Source organism: Ascidiella aspersa, chromosome 1 (assembly GCF_963924565.1).
Source record: "Ascidiella aspersa chromosome 1, kaAscAspe10.2, whole genome shotgun sequence".
NCBI classification, from domain to species: domain Eukaryota; kingdom Metazoa; phylum Chordata; class Ascidiacea; order Phlebobranchia; family Ascidiidae; genus Ascidiella; species Ascidiella aspersa.
The window spans coordinates 15,401,379-15,422,562 of NC_139447.1; the positions used below are offsets into that span (position 1 = coordinate 15,401,379).

General features: G+C 34.9%; 2 protein-coding genes across 2 annotated transcripts; one reads left to right on the plus strand and one right to left on the minus strand.

The window, feature by feature from the left end:
* Positions 1-723: 723 nt before the first annotated feature.
* Positions 724-5,513, minus strand: LOC146168005 (phosphoinositide 3-kinase regulatory subunit 4-like). Its single transcript, XM_083389234.1, has one exon. It carries the CDS (start codon positions 5,511-5,513, stop codon positions 1,440-1,442), a length of 4,074 nt encoding a protein of 1,357 aa, XP_083245360.1. The 3' UTR covers positions 724-1,439.
* An 8,243-nt stretch (positions 5,514-13,756) lies between these two features.
* Positions 13,757-21,118, plus strand: LOC146168006 (spondin-1-like). Its single transcript, XM_083382622.1, has 9 exons — positions 13,757-13,877; positions 14,106-14,284; positions 15,363-15,496; positions 15,949-16,114; positions 16,418-16,551; positions 16,823-16,991; positions 17,060-17,178; positions 17,498-17,685; positions 20,592-21,118. Exons 1-9 carry the CDS (start codon positions 13,792-13,794, stop codon positions 20,677-20,679), a joined length of 1,263 nt encoding a protein of 420 aa, XP_083238748.1. The 5' UTR covers positions 13,757-13,791; the 3' UTR covers positions 20,680-21,118.
* Positions 21,119-21,184: the final 66 nt, after the last annotated feature.

Sequence of the window (21,184 nt, forward strand, 5' to 3'; positions counted from 1 at the left end):
TAAGTTATAATAAAGTAACAAGTATTGCAAGTTCACCTGCAAAACGACAGAGGCGGAAACAATTGCCAGAGCGAAGAAACAGTTTAAGAAACAAGCCTGTGCATAACCATAAACGAAGCAAAAGTCAAACTCGAACCGCAAGCGTCAAAGTTAACATTAATAACGCTGTAGTTGATCCAAGAGAAACAGAATCTGTCCTTACGAACAAATTGGCAATCCCTGTGAAATCAGTTGTGAACAGTATATCAGCATTGTCATTAAGTGTGGGTGATGGATGGGAACCTGGCCCAACTGGTTCATGGTTTATTCCGCCAAATGATGCAACACATGACGATCCATTGGAACTTGATGACTTTTTTAAAAAGCTTAAAACAGTGACCAAAAAAATGTCTTGACAGCCTAAACTATTTATACTATGTGTGTGTTTTGAAACTCTTTTAATGAGCTATTTTCTTGCACCAATGAAATGTGCAATTAAATGCTATCATGTAGGGTGGTCAAGGTGCAATTGCAACATTTCAATTGGTATTCAAACTTGAATTTTTCGCAACCTGCAGTTATTTATAAGTTATTATATAGTATTATATATATATACATATTTTTAAGGTATACATGCTGTAGTTATTAAAAATAAGTCCTTTATAACGCTTCCTAATTCACTCTTTAAAAATATTTTGTTTCTTTACAATTGTTAAAGAATATTTTTTAAATGTTTTCCTTTTTGTTTATTTAATTCAGATTGTTGTTTTTTTTGGTTCAATCATGTATTGCAGCACTTCAACAGACAATAACTAAGTGGCAAATACACAGTTATGTAGTAGTGTGTTATATTTCTTCTAACATCACAAAAATCTGTTTTTTGAACTTAAGAACTAAATGTGGCCAGTATAAGTTAAGTAAGTTGGGTTACTAAAACATGCATACAACAACTATGTAACCTTTATATTGTCATAGAAGAAAACAAAGAAAGTATTGCACATTAAACAGTGAATATGTAGTGATTATCACCAGTAAAGCGGTTGTAGCCAATGGATGCAATTAAAACAGACAGAATAAAAACATTGACCACTAGCATAAATAAAAATTACCAGGTTGTGGAAAGAAGATTTATAAACAAAACAATCAAAATGTATATAAATTACTAAATGTTTTAGGTTAATAATGTTTAATTTTCTTTTGAATGGAGAGTAATTTTAAAAGCATAAACATTAATAAAAGAATTAATAAAAACAATAATCACAAAATAGCGAAATTAAAAATCTCAACAGTCTTGGTATATTTGAACAAATAAGACAGACAGAACCACAAATAGGATTTGTTAAATACAATTATAATTTCCGAAAAATTTTTGGATATTTATACATACATTTAAAATTTTAAACAGAATATAATCAATCATTATGTTGGTTTTTATTTTGCCTGGTATGCAATGTAGCCAGTTATTTCCATATTTTAACTACGCCATCCCTTGAAGATGACACAAGAAATTGCTGATTAACCTGAAATATAGCTAAATCAGTAATTACGTCATGGTGATGTATGGGTACAGCATGATCACCAGAGCGGGATATTTTCTGTTCACCACCAATATGTTCGGTATTAGATGAGCTAGTGCTAGCCGCTTCATTTTCCTCAATCCTAGTTCTGGTTAGCTGTTCCTGGATTACCCTAGTGCCGTCCACTAAACGAACATCATAGGAAACATTATATATGTTTCTAGTGGAAGAATAGCCAGGTCCACACAACACTTTAGAATTTTGCACCTGGCTCATGTCCCACAGCCGAATTTTGCAATCAGTTCCTGCAGTGTACATGTGTATTCGGTCAGCAAATGATGTCAATTGTAGCCCATTAATTGAGTCTGTGGTCTTCTGGGTTAAAGACAGTGGTGGTGCAGTGCTTGCCCAGAGAGTCACTTGTCTCGTTCCAGTCTCAATGTCCCAAACACTCACTTCATTGTTACCTGTAACAACTGAAATAACACAGGATGGTTCAGTAGGATGTGTTACAACTTTTCTTACCCCTGCCAGTGATGGGTGGGAAAACTTTGTAATTGGAAGTTGAAACCGTAAATCCCAGCAAGTGTGCACACCTCGAACAGTACCTACACACAGCCAATGTTGCTTTGGGTCAATGCACACTGTTGTTGGTAACCCATGACTAAGGTCTTGTTTTAGCTCCCATATTGGTTGCTTCTCTCTCGCATCTAGAGCAATTATGTGTCCATAACTTGTAATAAAAACAATCACAGATGAGTTAACAATTGCTTTAAGATCAGTTATTCTTCCATAGATTTGTTGGTTGACCATATGAGTAAAGTGATGCCCAGTGTCAAACATTCCACTGGAGTCCTGATTTTCAGCTGCAACTTTGGATCCAAGAGTTTGAACAGAAAGAGAATGTATATTACCATCATCGGATGAACAGATAATTTGATCGTTATTACAGAATGCAGCACAACGAACTGCTGAAGTAAACTTTTGATAAGATGCCTTTGAACGATTAACAATGGACTTCCCTTCCAATTTCGCAGTATCCCATAACCTAAGAGATTTGTCTGATGAAACAGTCACAAAGTGTTCATTAGATGGAGAAACTGCTATTTTATGAATAGGGCCTCGATGTTCAAACATATGTGCAACAAGTACACCCTTTGGCTGCCAGTCAGATAGAGGTAGCGTACTATCTCTATCTGCCATATGTTCAAGCTTTCTTTGGCTGACATCCTTTCTACATAAATCTCTTTGGTGATGAACCAGTGCACGTAAATCCAGCTTACAAGAAGCAAACTTGTACTGAATGTCAGTTTGCTTAACATCGGGAGTAGAAATTGGAGTTTGTGTAGCAGCAGACTCGAGTTGTGACATTGAAACTGTAAGATTGGAAGTATTGACTCTTTTTGACGGAGTGCCAGTACTAGTTGGAGTCTGCTGAAACCGGGATGTATCCTTGCCAAACATGGTTTTCCATTCTTCGTTCATGTCTTGATTCTGTTCACCCTTTTTCTTATTGTTCTTTTTAACAGATGGTTTACTGGCATTTGCCAAGTGAATGCCAGGTTCTAAATCTTTGCCCATGTCAGCATGTCGGCGTACAAAACTTGTTCCTAGATTTAAAATATTAATAGTACTCCCATCTGCCTTGTCTTCACTGTGCCATTCAGCACTGACAGCAGTACTATTTCCCAAAGAACGTTTCTGCTGTTTACAAACAATGTTTTCTAATTGCAACAGCATTTCTTCATCATGATCTGACATCTCTTTTAGGATTAATTTTCTGAGGATAGATTGTTTACCATCTTCATAAATTTCTTCTTTTGTATCTGGTTGTTCATCCAAGTTGCTTTTATTTGTTTGTCTTTGTTGCAAAACCTTAAAAACTGCAGCAGCATTTGGTGTATTTGATATTAAGGTAAAAACTGCAAATTTTATGGTGGGCTTCAGTGCACTCAGTAAAACATTGTTTTGGTCAGCTTGAATAATTGGGTACTTCAGGTATTTTAAAAGATTAGGCAATATATAACAATGTACATCAACACTATCTAAGACACTTGTGCAGGCACATATAAATGCTACTGCACTCTGTCTAATCCATTGACAAGGATGCATCAGAAATCCAGCATTGTCTTTCACAAATTCGCAAATAACCTGTTTAGGGATAAGTCCAAGCTCTACCAAACTTGTAATTGTTTTTAATGTTTCAGAGACCACAAACTCTTCTCTGTCACTAAGACCCTGTTGTAACAAGGGCTTTAGAAAAAGTGAACTTTGCCATCCAACAAACGACGCAACTGAAACTAAACTAGAAAAAAAGGCAGCCCTTAGTTGCCAATCCTGTTTATCATTTAAAAAAGTTATCATGTGACTTAGTAAGACATCATTAGCCTTTTGCTTTCCAAAAAACACACAGAGACGAGCCACAGAGTATTCCAATAGTGACTGGCGGACGGTGCTGTCATTGTCACTGAGAAGAACTTTTACTCGCTTTTGTGTTGAGTGCCTTAGCGCCTGCAGCTGTGAATCATAATTAGGAGGGTCACCACCAACAGCTGAAATGTATGTGGAATTTTGGGTTTGCTGTGGACTGTCAAGGAATTTAAGTGCTCTTTCTGCAAAAACTGCTACATGTTCAGCAAAGCTTTGTCGAACAGGAACAGCTGGATCCTGGGCACACATGCCAATTACAGGTAAAATGTATTCAACAAAGATATTTGATTCTCCTCTTGGGACTTCAGAGACAAATGTCAAACATACAGCAAGTGATTGTATTGCCTGAGCTCGCACTCTTGTTACACTGTCTTTTAGCATGTCCATGAGATAAGGACAGAATCTCTCCAAGATCACATCTGACTCCAGGTGATTTGCGAACTCTACCATCAGATGCATGGCTTTTAGTTTGGAGTTGCAGTACTGAAGTTGTCTAACAGAGGATAGCAAGAGCGAGGCAACAATGACCAAACATTCAGAAGATTGCTCTGCAGAAACTAGATTCTGTATTATTTTATCCATATCTGTATGTAGTGTAGACACAATTTGATCTGCAGACATTAAAGGAGGTTCACAAAATCGTCCAAGGTAATACTTTAAATACGAGTAAAACAAATCAGGAAATGCCTTTCCTTTCCATAAAGTTAAATACTGTTCTGCTGTAAGACGTTTTGAGGGGTCAATTTGTATCATGTGCTCAACAAGGGTCCTTACTTCTGGACACTCAATTTTTTGTAGCACACTGTCAGGATAAAACTTGTTTTCTCTGTATGCCAAAAGTTGTGACAAATCAAACATAGCAGAACCATCTGTAAAGATCTCTGCAATAACACAACCAGCAGAAAATATATCCATTGCATGAATTTCGGTATTATTGCGATTAGAAATTTGCATTCCATTAGAAGCCCATGTTTGTGGGTTATCTGTAAATCTCTCAGGAGCAATATAACAAGTACGGCGCCTTGAAGTGTCAAAAAAATAATTGAAATCAGCTGGATTGTCATCCGGTAAGTAAGTTGGTTTGTAGGCAGCAAAATCAGATAACAGCAGCCAGTTCCAACTAGTGATAAGAACGTTTTCACTTTTTATGTCCCCATGCCAAATTTTGAACTTTGCCATTTGATTTAAAGCACAAAGGAGTTGAAAAGCTACCCATTTGCGTTCCACGGTGCTATAAAATGGCCGAGTGCTTATCCTGTCATATAGGTTGTGTTTTACAAACTGTCTAACAAGCAATGCAGCACGGTCTGTGATGATATTTTGTTGACAGGGCAGGCAGTTGGATGCTTGTTTTAACTTTTCAGATACATGTATAACTTCATTTTTGTAGTGATCTAAATCAATGGTTGCATCTGGAATAACAAACACTTTAATCACAACATATCCTTCATGAAATGTTGCTCTGGCAACTTTCATAAACCGAGTACTTCCCAAGCTCTTGTCAAAGGTGTATCCAGGGACGTCAGCCAGGCAGCTTTCCACTGTTTGGATCTGCGATGGAGCAGTAGCAGCAAGAGCATTTCCCATTATTAATGAAATTAAGCAGGTAAAATCATTACACTCTTAAAATTGTATTTGTATAGCTGTAAATTAAACATTCTGATTACAAATGAGGTGTATGTATAAATTGCCATAGGTCGACCACAATTGAAGACAAAAGAGGATAATCGTGGTCTGGCCCTTAAAAAGGCAAATAATTATAATCTATTAAAGGTACATTTAGTGCCTCTCCTTGCATCTTGCATGAATACAAGCTACAGATAATCTGTATTCTATCACAGGCAATCTATATGCACCTTATGTTTTTTTTTTAAATTAATAATTAATTTTTTATCAATAGTAAAGTTGTGAACCTGAATTTCACACCTCTACCAATCGCCATAGAATATACTAAAGTAAATATTTCAATTATTATAAGAATGAGTGTATAAAATGTTGTTGACATACAACAGGCCTGCACAACATGCAGCCCACGAACAGTGCATGCTGTAATACCATTTTTTGGTTTATTACTTTTATTCTAAATAAGTGCAGACTTGTTTGTGTCGTTCTGTATGGTATAGGCTATCACACTCAATTGCTGTAATAATTGAGCGCATAGTTTACTTTAGCTTATAATACTTAATAATAATATGAATAAGGCATTTAATAAATATAATAATATGCGCTTACAAGTAAATGTAAACGCATATTAATTTTCATCAAATTCAGATTCGGGCAAAGTTTTTAGATAATAAAAGTTTTTCGCTGAGGCAATTTAAAATTCGTAGTTTAATAAAAAGTTGCACAGAGTAGATTGTCGAACGAAATGGAAATAGTATTTGCCACATTAGGCAAAGTCAACTCGCTTCGTTACTGTAAAAAAAGTAGTTGGGATTCCAGCTAAAGCTAAAAAAATGTTATTTAATAAATTTTCGGGAATTCCCCTAGTATGATATTAAAATTTCAGGGTTGGTTTTTTAAATCTCGAAACAATGGACATCGCCTTTCAAAGATCGCTTTTTCTGTTGCAAATGTTTCTGCAAACAACAAGATACACCTTGATTAAAAGAAGTACCCTTAAAAACTATTTAAAAAAATATATTTCAAGGTCAATATTCGGTCAAATAATTTTTTGGAAAATTTGTATTGTTTGCTAGTTTATATCTCTTAAAATAAAATGCAAATTTTGTCCGCCGGTTGACTTATGTTCGCCGTCCTGTGGTCTTAAAGAGAAAGAGACAGCAACGTTGCTGTTATTGCTCCCTCTTAAGCGTTAAGCTGGGAGATAGGGTGATAACGTCACGTAATTTTAGGTTTTTTTTGTCCCCAATCAAAGACCTCTAGGGGTACAGACGTATAAACCTCTTATAAGCAGCAGGGCAGCTACATACCATTCTACTTCTTGTCTGAAAATTTAAAAGTTCTGAGATGTACGCACTTTTTCTATAATGCTCTGGAGAAAAATCGGTCTGAAACATACCAAGCAAACCATATCCAACCTAAAAAAAGAACTAGACGGGGGTGCGGTTGTTGTATATTTTATCGCGGGGTATATTGTCAGGGTTTAGTTGTATATTTAAAATCCAATTGTTTTTTTTTGTTTTTTTTTTGGAGGGGGGGTCGTGGAGCTTTATAAATAGCGTTACTTATCAGGGTTTCTTTCAAATATAATTAATTTGACTTTGGTTTGTGGTTTAGTATAAACGTTCTATAGTTTCCTTAACTTGTTTCCGCAAGCAAAAACAGATATGGGCCGAAAATTTCAAGCCTTTACTATGTCTTAGATGCGAAAGGGGTAGTTGCCAGGGTTTCATTTTATTTTACGTTAGTTTGATAAAGACTATGCAAAATTAAATTTAGAATCGTCTTGCAATCAAAATATTTTATTCATTTATATATTTTTATTTTTGCCGCTTCAAAACATATGATTCAATCTGGCGACATGTTTCACGAACGTCATATAAATTAAGCTTCTAGCAATGCTTCCCTGCTTTACAATGGGTGAAACTTTATTACATAGGCTACTGGCCTTGCCTCTTCATGCAATACCGCGAAAATAAATTCAAATTTCAAATACGGCAAGGTATTTGGGAAATGATCGAAAAATATATTTGATAAATAGAATTTACGTAGATAATGCGTAGGCCATGTTATTAAATTTTGGCAAGGTGACATTTAAAAAAAGCAAATATAATAATCATTCAAAAATTTAACGTCTATGGTTTGCTATACTTATGCCAATTTTACTTGGTCAATTTTTATCACGCCTTGATCTGTGTAATCACTGTTAAAACATACTTTGAATCTGTTGTTTCGAGCAATATTTCAAACACTTTTATGTGCCTAATATGCTACCTATTAAATCGAAAGTTTTGCAAATTAAAACCAAATATAGAAAATTGCCGCCTAAAAAATATTAAATTTACCTCCGTGAAAACTTTCGAGTTTTTTTACTTATTGTCCAATTTGGCCGACACGGTTGACGAACTCCATATAAAGCTATATCCGAAAATAAATTTTCGGCCCATATAATAACGGCAAAAACAAGACATGCCCCGAGAATAAATTTTTGGGCCAATATAATTCATGTGCTCCCAGATAGAAAAAAAATAGTATTTTTTCTCAGAAAAAGTCGCGCATCTCAAGCTAGCGTCGTCGCAAACCGGTCACAGGTAAACAATTTTTATTTTCAAAGGGTTATTTTCTTACGTTGACGCAGTTTGCCGAAATTACGTATTTGCTTGAATATCACGCAAGTCTGAACGATTGCTGTTACAACTTAAAGTTTTACGTTTGTTATTAGTTCTGGACTAATATAGTTCGAAAAGTTAGTCTCTTTCTATGAGAGAAAGACGGATTAACAAGCACGCGTCGTTGCAAAACTCTTGAAAATCGTCATCGCAATTTTCACTTTTAAACGTTCAAGGGTTAAAAACGTATTTATTTTTTACAGTATGCTTTAACCCATGAAAAAATTGATAGAGTTTGCAAAGTATCACGTTTATTGCGGCGGTTTACCTTTAAACAATTTTCACTTTTAAACACAATACGGATTTTTCGTACGTTTTACGCCTTTTCGTACCGGGATTACGGGTTTGCTTGAATATGACACAAGTCAAATACTGCTACCCGCAACGGGTCGTATCCCCAACATACGTTGATTCAGCATATGGAAACATACACGGATCGTACAACAAGCCTTCCCGAGAAAAATTTAGGAGTAATTTGGGTAAAAGCCTATAATGGCTACTTATAACAGTGTGTTAAACCACGCAAAATCTAAATTATCGCGTTTATTGCATCGGTTTTTAACAATAGACAATTTTTATTTCAAACGGATTACGAGTTTGTCTGACGTTACTGGACGCACCTTTTGCATAACCGTAAAGATCAACTTAAAGTCAGCGCCTTCGCGAAGTTGAGACTTTTATGCTTATGTTTTCAAAACAGTGTTATTCGTCACGTTTAAATGCTGATCTTAAACTGTTTATAAAAACAGATAAAACATAAAATCATTTCTTAAATTTTAATAGAAATATGTATTTCGTCTATAAGGCATCATCAGTTTCTGTACGATAAGCAAACATGAAAAAATGCCAAAGTTAAATGGTAAAATATTAAATTTAAAAACATAAGATTTCGTGTAAAATCATAAAACACCTGCTGATGTCAGATGCAAAAACAACAACTCAGCGAATGGAAACAAAGCGACTACGTGAAAAAACGGAAGGAAAGAGAAAGAGCACGCAACTGTTAAGCATTATCTAACGGTGTCGCAGAGCGACCACTGATGGAAAGAAATAAAACGGGACAAAAAAAGCCCAGAGCAAAAAATTACCTCACGCGTGGTACTATCATTTTTTTGGATATTTATTTCAGCTTTGATTTTATTCAGCCACTTATCTTCAAAGATATCTAAAAGATAGACTGGCGGCATTTGCACAAATACAACAATAAAACATTGGTGTAAGTGCGGCTTTCTTTGTAGTGTGGTAATATGCTGATCTGCGTAGTGCCGTAAGAGCGCAGCTCGGTCGTTGTTGGCCGAATAATCAAACGTCTTTCAAGTTGCTCGATGAGCATTCCAACGTCTGGAAAACTTGGTTTTAGTTTGGCCGACATACTGCTTGCCACACCACTTGCAGGTCACCACGTAAATGCCGTAATGGCACCACGCCAAACTTTGCCGTAGCCGCACACTACCTGTAGGTGTAGTTAAAAACGTATTGTGTGGCACCATGGTTTGGTGTTTGCTAAAATTTCCACAAGGAGCACATTTGCCACATGGACTTGAAGAACCAATTTTATTGCCTGTCTGCATCCTCGACATTCCTTTAAAGTTGGTGAGAAAATGTGTCAATGTCGGCGGTCTTTGCTATGCGATACAGGCAAAAGGCTCATTGACTTTATCTTATTGGGATAGGGAAATCCGCGATGGAAAAGCTGTAGCCCAAACAATGCGATTTTGAGGCTTAGTTTTAACTTTTGGTCCAAAACGTTCTTTCCAAAACTCTGCGATGTGTAGTGCGTCCTGCGTCATTCCCCGATGAAAACCAGAAACAATACATTTTTGCTTTAGCCTGTTGAGGCTGCTTTTGTAATCCACATCCAATTCGTTTAAGCGGCGCATGCAAATCGCTTCGCCAAAAACAATAGATTTAAAAACTGATGCGATGGGCGATGTGACGAACCATTGAGAAAATGGCGCCCGCTTGCCGTTGGTTTAGTATAGTCTCTTGTAATGAAACCTTTTGGTGAGCTTTTTGTCATAATGTGATTGACATCGAGAAATTCCAAAGCTTTTCCTTCTTGTGCAGTTGATACCTTTCTAAACGTAAGAGAGAGGCCGTAATGTTTAAATCCTATTTGCAGAGAACTTTGTATCTGTCTAGTGTTGTGAGTACCTGAAGATATCCATAGTATGTCGTCTATGTACCTTTTGAAATAATGGACTTAAGAAATTGAATGATATAATGCAGGGGTCGGCAACCTTTTTTGCACTGCGGACCGGTTTAAAACTAAAATTTTGTCGCGGACCGGCCTTGAAAAAACAACAAATGTTCAGGAAAGGAAACTTATTACAACTTTCAATGCGAACTTTATGCTTGTTTTGCCGCAAAGATAATATGCTCCCATCTAAGAATTATTGAACTTACTGAAACCCGCGAGCGGCATCCGGCCACCCAAACAATTTAGTTTAACCCAGCCCCCGGCTCATTTCAATAAAACTTTTAGGCCTTTACGTTTTTTTCTTAAATTACACTGGTTTAACATAATTACCAATTCCTATATTCTTACCAGCTTCTCAAAATAAGGATATTTAAGTTCGTTTTTCAACAAAATTTTAATCTTACAACCCTGCTACGGACCGGTAACCAACTCCTCGCGGACCGGCGTTTGCCGACCACGGATATAATGGACGGCTATATTGGCAACTGAAACTGAATGATTGTTGCCTGTTACAATTCCGTTTATTTGCTTGTAGCAAGAGCCCTTATTGTACTCGGTAATTACGCTTGCCAAACAGAATACGAAAAGTTGAGTGAGTAAAATTCGTCCTTTAACACTGAAATTTGTATGGTAATTTTTTGCTTTGGGCTTTTTTTTGTCCCGTTTTATTTCTTTCCATCAGTGATTGATCTGCGACACCGTTTGATAATGCTTATAAGTTGCGTGCTCTTTCTCTTTCTTTTTCCTTTTTTTTTTTCTCTTTTCTCCGTTTTTTCACGTTGTCGCTTTGTTGCCATTCGCTGAGTTGTTGGTGTTTTATGATTTTACACGCAATCTTATGTTTTTAAATTTTACCTTTCAACTTTTCTTATTGGCATTTTTACATGTTTGCTTTTCGCACAAAAAATGATGATGATATATATATTTAAAAAAATATATATTTCTGTTAAAATTTAGGAAATAATTTTATATTTTTTCTGTTTTTATAAACAGTTTAAGATTATCTAATACGAAAACAAGAATCTTTCTTTTCCATTTTATTGTCTGCGGGAGATTTCTTACTACCTAAAGTGTTTCATCGTTCAAATGCTGCGTATTGGCTTATACTACGTGTCTTTGACAAAATCACTCTGGTATTATGTTAAATTTCCTTTTACCGAACGTTTATCGCCATGTAGTGCAACACGGGCGATATACGTTGGAGGCCGTGGCGTATGCGTTACCGTGTCTTTATTAAACCTACCCAACAATAACGTAATAAATTCATTTTGTTTAACCACGCAAATATCAGGTTTAATTTTGCAAATTATCGCGCTTTAATTTACATAGTCGAACTACTAAACGGCTGGTATATCCTCTATTGCAGGGGTCGGCAACCCCTGGCACGAGATGATTTTTCACGGCACGCCAATTGATTCAACGCTCATGTTACATCACCTGACGAAAGAACAACAATTACATCACTACCACATTATCCACATTATTATTACATCACTAAAACTAGTGCTAACTAAATGGTTGAACATTCCCAGATCGTGTCACGAATATGTGTCTCAACTGTTGTATTTAACATTATTTTATGTGTGCGTTAAACTTGTTGTTTACGACTAACCGTTCGTATTACGTCACAATGCCCCGAAAGTGGCGTGACGTTCACTGCGTTAATGCAGGGCATTTTACAGTACATCAATGGTTCTTAACCGCCGATTCGCGTCAACTTTCCTGCCTGCCCGTCAAATATATTACAATTTTATATCCTAATTGCAAAATGCAAGATGTTAACAGCTTGTCCATCAAATTTAGAACTTCGGCAGTTCCGTAATTTGCAGCATTGTGACGATACATAGAGTTAATGGTCTACTTTGGACCTTATTGTACGTCACAATGCTGCAAGTGTTTTGCCAAAGTGTTTAAAATTATGCTACAACTAGTTTAAGTTTAAACTTTAAGACCAGTTGTACGTGAAAGAACCACGTAAAACACGCATGATATCAAAAAGACAGCAGAAAATTGCTCGAGTCATTACTTTTAAGTTTCCGTTATTTGCTTTCAGTTTGCATACTTTTGTCGTTATTACATTTTGGGTTGATTTTAACTTTAAATGATTCAGCGGTCCGCAAAATTTGTTTTGAAATTTTACCGGTTCGTATGCTAAAAAAGGTTGAGAACCACTGTTCTACATTAAAAGGAAGCACGTGTGTTTTTGTGAAAACCAACTAAAAGCGAAACTTATATCTATCATTTCTAGGTATCGGCTGAAAAACAGGTATCACCTGAAAAACAAAAGATGCGTAAATTAGATGTCAGATCACAGGGCTGCAGAGTCGGACTCTGACGTGTGCGCATGCGTTTCGAAACTGATAAGGCAAAAAACAGTGCCAAACTAAACATAGAAAAAATATCTTTGGCACGCGAGTTGTTGATATTTTGACAGTATTCATAAACTGGCACACTGAGTACAAAAGGTTGCCGACCCCTGCTCTATTGTCTATTTAGGCTTGACCGGGTATTTCATCTTTTTTTAGTTTGCCATAAATGATCATTTGGAAAAACTATTTGCCTATATTGTTACACATTAACAGCAGAATACTCTAGCAAAGTTAGTAATTCAGGTCAGACACTATAAAAGATCTTAAAAGATATACATATATATATATATATAAATATATTTCGCCAGCAAAGGTATCGTCAGTATATCTAAATAAACAAACGCAACAGTATAAGTATTAGTCAGATAAATAAAATAAAAAAAGCAGAAAACTGTAGTAACATCCAACATATAGGCCTACAACCCCTGTTTTAAAAACCAAACACAGATCGAGAGACGCGGCAACGCATAACGGTACAAAAACTACAAAGAGAAAACAAAAAAACGGAGTAGATTTTAAAGAATCACAAAAACAATATGTGGGTATATTTTAGGTTTAAGCTACTATTAAACAAGTGCATATATGTTCATGTCTGTTGATTTGAATAAATTAGCGTATAATAAAAAGAGCTTAGCTTCTAATCCAAACAAGGAAACATATGCTAGCCAAAGGCGCTTAGTGGCCATATGTTTTCCATGTGTTTTAACCTCAGATGTACCGGTGGATAAATGACTATGAATACGTGTTTTCAAAATACAGAAGTGTCTGTTTTTTTAACAAATAGATGAACCACGCGTATTCCGGCACACTCCTCCAGAATTCCTTATACAAACAATATATGAAATTTGACCACGCGCGGTTGGCAAAATAGTGCAAAAATAAACTAATACCGCAGCTTAAAGCGTTGGCTGTTTTCCTGTCGATAAACAATAAGAAGGTCTGGCATTTGTGCCATTTATTTTAGATTATATTATTAAGAGAGCTAGGCATGTGCTGCATGAGTAATGTCGCCAAAAAACAATCGTCGCACATTTTTGCTGATAGTTTTTCTAATGTTTGTCCTGCTTTTGCAACCCGGTGACTCTTGGCGGTGAGAAATTAACTTTTTGTCCAAAAGTTTTTTTATTAGTTAAAAAATTGTGATGGGTCTCTAAATTAACATTACTTAACGAGATTGATAGTCAACCCTTTTATTCAAAATTTTAAAAGTATTTAGTGCAAGATTGCCATTTACAACTTCAGTTGCAAAATGGCTTATCTTTTCTTGTTTTCACACATACCGTTTTCATGTTGCCTGTTATCAAAATCAATATCACAGGCGCAGAAGGCGAAGACGTCGTGTTAAATGCTCGCCGGTGAACTGCAAATGGAAGCATCACTGCAGCACCACGTGCGGATCAGGAGTCAAAGTTTTCGTTAAAACCGTCGCAAACTCGTGCGGAGGAAAATGTGTGGTGCCAAAACCAACACCCTGTAAAGTTAAAGAATGTCCACCAGGTTTGTTTTATTGTTTGTTTTTATAACGTAACATACTATGAGTATACAGACTTGAATTAGATCCCGATTTTCTGCTATTTTTATTTTTTACATTTTTAAAGTATTTTTTCATTGTGCGTTTTCACTGCCTTATAACCGACAATGACGGCGCTGTATAAATCACTTATTAGTGTAATCTATTTCTCACTAAATATGCTGTAAATGTTGTCGTAGGCCTATTTGAATATACTGTTGCTACCAGGCATTGTAATTGTAAAATTCTGTAATATTTGTTTTAAAAATAATTTAGTATGAAGTAATTTGTTTAAAATAAGGCAATTTATTCCGACCCACGGCCTATTTTTCCTTGAAACACTTTTTTGCGCTATTTTGACACCGATGTGATACTCTATTTAACTTTTTCTAAGATAATTTTCACTATAAAGTAAGTAAGACACATATACGTATAAACACAAGCCCTACTTCTTATATGTGTGGAACATATTAAACAGAATAACTCCTATATTTCTTAATAGATTGGTAGAAAAAGTGCTTGACAAGTTCAGTGTGCTATTAAGGCGCACTATTTAAAAATATGTGCCGAAGCCATGCACGAAACGTACCTAAAATACGACCTAATCACGCGAAGCGCGAAAAAACCTTGCGTTTGTTTGATTAAAATTGACTGAGCTTTTGATTTAAAACGACTTCTGGCGTATTAGACATATGCATGAGATTCTCATTTCGCTCGAAATAACGGGATTGATAGTCTAATTTAACACAAGTTGCACTTTGCAGAGGTTATGAGTGACACGGCGCAACATGCCAAAGTATGAATATCAGCGCCTTTTGGTTGAACACATTTCCTAAAACGGCCAAAAATTTGGAAAAACGGATAGCGCGCAAAGCGCCAAAAAAGTTTAGAATTTCGCGGAAAAAACTTTTAGAATTATGCCTAAGTCAAGTCAATGGATTTTTCTTGATGCTTTTTAGAAAAATCGGCAAAATAGGCGTACTTTAAACAAGTCCACCAAAAAACAAATCTTGCATATCGTTTAATTTTTTTTTATGTTATTAAAACCGATGATTTATATTGCAGTCAACTGCACAGTTGGCTTGTGGGGTGCCTGGGGTCAGTGTTCCCACTCTTGTGGCAAAATTGGAAAGAAGCAAAGGGAACGAGCGATTACAACTCAACCAATGCACTCCGGCCAGGCCTGTCCTGCGTTAGTGGTAAACACCCTCTTTGCGTATAGGTTTAAAACAATTGTTCTTAAAGTGAGGTCGGCATAGTAGCCTTGTGGCCATGAAAAGTCTTTCGTTCGAAAAAATAAAATACAAATTGAACTAATTGATGCAAATCTATACAACTCATTTTACTTCGTCAAAAAGTTGTTTTGTAATTATGATATATGTGCATGTATATTGCCTAACAAATGGGGATATTACAATCACATTCTTTAATTTTGACAACCACTTTTGCGAACAATTGATAAGTTTACAAATCTTTTTTAAACTTGATTAAGTTAGAGCTTTTAACGTTATGTGCTAAGTTTGTAAAAAGATGTTTGCCATATTGGTGTTCATATATAACTATAAAAGCCAATCGGCTCCCTATTTGCTTAACAGATGTTAATATGTTAATGTACAGAGACTTTGCATGACAAATGATATACTTTTTGCAGGAAACCGTAAAGTGCAAAACTGCTGTGGAGAAATGCAAATACACCAAGGGCCCCTGCAGCGTCACATGCGGAAAGGGTTCCCAAACATTCACACTGGTTAAACAAAGCGCCTGTCTTTCATGCAAATCAAATTACACCAAAACTTGCCGTCCTTCACGTTGTCCAGGTAGATTAAACCCAAACAAATTATCTAAAGTTTAAGTATATTTTTTGATGAGAAAATAGACGACCCATTTATCGAAACTAAAAAGTATTTCAAACAGTGTGTACAATGTCATACTAGTTATATTTAAAAAATGGTTCGAGTTTTCAAGCAAATTAGCAAAAGAGCTAGGATACTTTGGAGTTAATTGAAACAAAAGAAATGTTAGTTCAAATTCGATTTCTTTAGATAAATATTTACCGACACGCCTCCACCTACCGTTAGATCGTAATATTAAATGTTCTATCAAACAGTTGTTTGTTTCAGTTCATTGCAAAGTTTCCAGTTGGGGTGTGTGGAGCAAGTGTTCGAACACTTGTGGGTTGGCTGGAATTCAACAGAGAAAGAGAAGAGTGATGACGAAAGCAAGACACAAGGGAGATGTCTGTCCTGTTCTTAAAGTTAGTTTTAACTTTTTATTTAGAGTTCATTCTAAAACGTAGACTTTGAGAAATTAAATGTTTATATTTAGCATTTTTTGGTAAAATGGGATATTTATCATAATTTTTTCACATAAAACTTGGACTTAAGTCATTTCCAAATGACCTGTTAAACTGAAACCAAACTGAATGCATAAAATACCTTACTGACCGAAAATATGGCGGTGGCCAAGTTTCATTAGTTATTCTTTTCATAAAGAGTTTCACTATGGACTAATTAAATTTATTTTAGGAAACAAAGGTGTGCAAAACAGAAAAAGAAAAGTGTCACTGGAGGTTGGGGGCTTGCAGCGCGAAGTGTGGCCGAGGATGGCGAGTTCATCACCTTGTTAAAAAAAATTACTGCGGAAATTGCAAGATACCTCCGGCAAAAGTGTCGTGTTTTGGAAGAAAGTGCAAAGGTTCGCATACTAACTATTAAACGTTTACGGAAGCAATTTTATTAATTCAAATGCTGTTGCCTATTTAGCTCACTGCGCTGTTTCGCCGTGGAGCCGGTGGTCCAAATGTGTCGGAAACGTAAAAGTTCGAACCAGAAAAGTGTTAAAACGACCAAAACACGGAGGAAACAAATGCCCGATTTTGAAGGTAAGTCTCCCTACCAACGCCCAAAAGTTGATATCATATAACTTCATACAAAAAACGTTTATTTTCTACGGCATACACTTCCGCGTTAAATTTAAAGTTTTTTATAACTCAACTCGCGAATATTCCTTTAGAAACTTTAAGGCAGTAATTTTTGTAACCTAAATCAAAATAATTCTGTTGAAGCAATAGTAGAACTATTATAATAGGCCTGCCTCGGATGTCATCATGTTGATCCTAAATTACACAATTCCCTTAACCTATAGTGATAAACATTTAGGATTTCACCCATATTTTGAAAAATTAAACTTTGGTTATCCAGCAAAAAATGGTCGGATGTGGTCGAAAAATAGACTGTGTCTGGAAGTGGGGAGCTTGCCAAGGATCAAGCCATTATTCATGTATTGGCGTACAACGGCCGGTTGTCACAAGAAAAGCCAAGAACGGGGGCTGCTGTCGACTTCCTAAAGCCAGAAGTTGTCGGAAAAGGCCAAGATACGGCGACCACCGGTAAGCATTCTGTGTTGTTTTTACTTTGAAAATAGCACTCCGGTTTGGGCTGTGACACCAATTAAACTGTAAATTAAAGTTTGCTCGTGTGAATAATTAGAATTCCTCAAAATTAATAACAGGCTAGAACGCCAGTATGGTGGCCCATGACTGCCATCCTGTTTTTTTTCAATTTAACAATAAAAAAAAAATAATTAAAAAAAAAAAAAAATTTAAAAAAAAAAAAAAAAAAAAAAAAAAATTATTAAAAAAAAAAAAAAAAAAAAAAATATTATAAAAAAAAAAAAAAGAAAAAAAAAAAAAATTTATTATAAAAAAAAAAAAAAAAAAAAATTATTAAAAAAAAAAAAAATTATTAAAAAAAAAAATAAATAAAAAAAAAAAAAATTATTGAAAATTTCGACGTGGCCCAGGACTGCCATTCCCATATAAAACGCATTACGGTCGGACCATCACTGCCAATCATAGAATACCTTCTATTGTGTGCTGTTAAGTTCCAAGCCAGCGCAGGGAGGTTTGCCACTTAGTCTTTTAGGCCTTCTGGTGGGATTCACCAAAGGGAAGTTGGCAGAGTAAACAAGATATCGATTAGAAATGTTTACACATTACTCAAAGCAACCTAACTTAGCCAGCAATCAGACTTTAAAAAAAAAAAACATAAAAATATTCATATTTATGAATATTAATATTCAGTAATATTCGGCCCTTAAATTAAAATGTGCCCTAAGTGACTTATATAGGGTGATAGCTACGAGTCTACTCTTCAAAATGAGATAAGACTCGACCGCCAATTATTCGGGGATAAGTTATTAATATTCCTTCAAAAATTCATAAACGTCGAAAGTTTCAAATTTTGTCAAAACGTTTATAGGCTGCATCACTTAAGCAACCTGGCCGATCTTTCAATCAGGCTTTATCAAAACCTTGACAAGTTGACCGCGCAAAACCAACTTAAACCTGATAACAACTTGTCAAGGTTTTGATAAAGCCTGATTGAAAGATGGGCCAGGTTGCTTAAGTGATGCAGCCTATAAACGTTTTGACAAAATTTGAAACTTTCGACCTTTATGAATTTTTGAAGGAATAATAATAACTTATCCCCGAATAATTGGTGGTCGAGTCATATCTCATTTTGAAGAGTAGACTCGTAGCTATCACCCTATGTAAGTCACTTAGGGCACATTTTAATTTTGGGGCCGAATATTACTGAATATTAATTTTCATAAATATATAATTGTTATTTTTTTAAAAAAAAAGCTTGATTGCTGGCTAAGTTAGGTTGCTTTGAGTGATGTGTAAAAATTTTGACTAAAAATCTTCTTTATTTCTCGAGTTATGGGATTTTTGCATTTTTGCCCGATTTGAAATTATCGTCGTTTATGAATTTTTGAAGGAATAATAATAACTTATCTCCGAATAATTGGCGGTCGAGTCTTATCTCATTTTGAAGAGTAGACTCGTAGCTATCACCCTATGTAAGTCACTTAGGGCACATTTTAATTTTGGGGCCGAATATTACTGAATATTAATTTTCATAAATATATAATTGTTATTTTTTTAAAAAAAAAGCTTGATTGCTGGCTAAGTTAGGTTGCTTTGAGTGATGTGTAAAAATTTTGACTAAAAATCTTCTTTATTTCTCGAGTTATGGGATTTTTGCATTTTTGCCCGATTTGAAATTATCGTCGTTTATGAATTTTTGAAGGAATAATAATAACTTATCTCCGAATAATTGGCGGTCGAGTCTTATCTCATTTTGAAGAGTAGACTCGTAGCTATCACCCTATGTAAGTCACTTAGGGCACATTTTAATTTTGGGGCCGAATATTACTGAATATTAATTTTCATAAATATATAATTGTTATTTTTTTAAAAAAAAAGCTTGATTGCTGGCTAAGTTAGGTTGCTTTGAGTGATGTGTAAAAATTTTGACTAAAAATCTTCTTTATTTCTCGAGTTATGGGATTTTTGCATTTTTGCCCGATTTGAAATTATCGTCGTTTATGAATTTTTGAAGGAATAATAATAACTTATCTCCGAATAATTGGCGGTCGAGTCTTATCTCATTTTGAAGAGTAGACTCGTAGCTATCACCCTATGTAAGTCACTTAGGGCACATTTTAATTTAAGGGCCGAATATTACTGAATATTAATATTCATAAATATGAATGTTTTTATGTTTTTTTTTTTAAAAAGTCTGATTGCTGGCTAAGTTAGGTTGCTTTGAGTAATGTGTAAAAATTTCTCATCGATATCTTGTTTACTCTGCCAACTTCCCTTTGGTGAATCCTACCAGAAGGCCTAAAAGACTAAGTGGCAAACCTCCCTGCGCTGGCTTGGAACTTAACAGCACACAATAGAAGGTATTCTATGATTGGCAGTGATGGTCCGACCGTAATGCGTTTTATATGGGAATGGCAGTCCTGGGCCACGTCGAAATTTTCAATAATTTTTTTTTTTTTTATTTATTTTTTTTTTTTATAATTTTTTTTTTTTTTAATAATATTTTTTTTTTTTTTTTTTTTATAATAATTTTTTTTTTTTTTTTTATAATAATTTTTTTTTTTTTTTTTAATAATTTTTTTTTTTTTTATTTTCATTTTTTTTTAAATTTTTTTTTTTTTTTTTTAAATTATTTTTTTTTTTTTGTTAAATTGAAAAAAAACAGGATGGCAGTCATGGGCCACCATACGCCAGGCAATTCTTAAAAAACGAAAAATAACGCTAAATACAATTGTTAGTGATGAGTTGTTTTTTCTAAAATACCGTTTTAATATGCCACATAAAGACATTAAGAATATCTGCCGAATGAAAGTTCTTATTTATTTTAAACATACCATTTATTTTGAAATGTTAAGTTCATTTTCGTTCTGGCATTCTGTTAATTGAATGTCACACATATGTAGATCGATAGCACTCGACAAAGAAGATGACTTCAATGAGGATGATATTATCCAACTGCAAGAAATTTTGGGAATGGATGGGATTGTTTAGTAGATTTAGATGGTAGTTTATGGAAATACTAGCGACATTGTTCTATTTGTCGAAAATACTTACAATTAAATAAATAATGTAGGGTGATTTTATATCGCTTTAACTCGCTAACTAAACTTGTTAAACGAGTCGCTCATTTACAAATTGTAACTAATTGAAAATATTATTTTGCTATATATACGGTATTATTTTGTGTTATTTTACTGTTCGCCTTCAGATATGTGTATAACGATGGAATTGATGGATTTGCAAGGTCAAATTCTATGATGTGTAAACGGTAAACACAGTTCTTACTTGTTACAAATAATAGGCCATCTTTTTCGTGAGACTCAACATAACAAACTATTTGGTTTAGTTGTTTTCTTTTCAGTAGTCAAAATGATCCAACACCAGTTTTCACGTTGATTAAATGTTCAATAAAGGCTATCGTTTAAAGGTCTATCTGTGATTTTCTTTAACATGTACGATTGTGGGCCATGAAAATCCTTAAACATCACATAAAAAA

Coding starts and splice junctions, on each gene's coding strand:
- LOC146168005 (XM_083389234.1), bottom strand. CDS start 5,513: ATGGGAAATGCTCTTGCTGCTACTGCTCCATCGCAGATCCAAACAGTG.
- LOC146168006 (XM_083382622.1), top strand. CDS start 13,792: ATGTCGCCAAAAAACAATCGTCGCACATTTTTGCTGATAGTTTTTCTA. Junction 16,115..16,417: donor CCGTCCTTCACGTTGTCCAG/GTAGATTAAACC, acceptor TGTTTGTTTCAG/TTCATTGCAAAGTTTCCAGT. Junction 17,179..17,497: donor ACAAATGCCCGATTTTGAAG/GTAAGTCTCCCT, acceptor TTGGTTATCCAG/CAAAAAATGGTCGGATGTGG.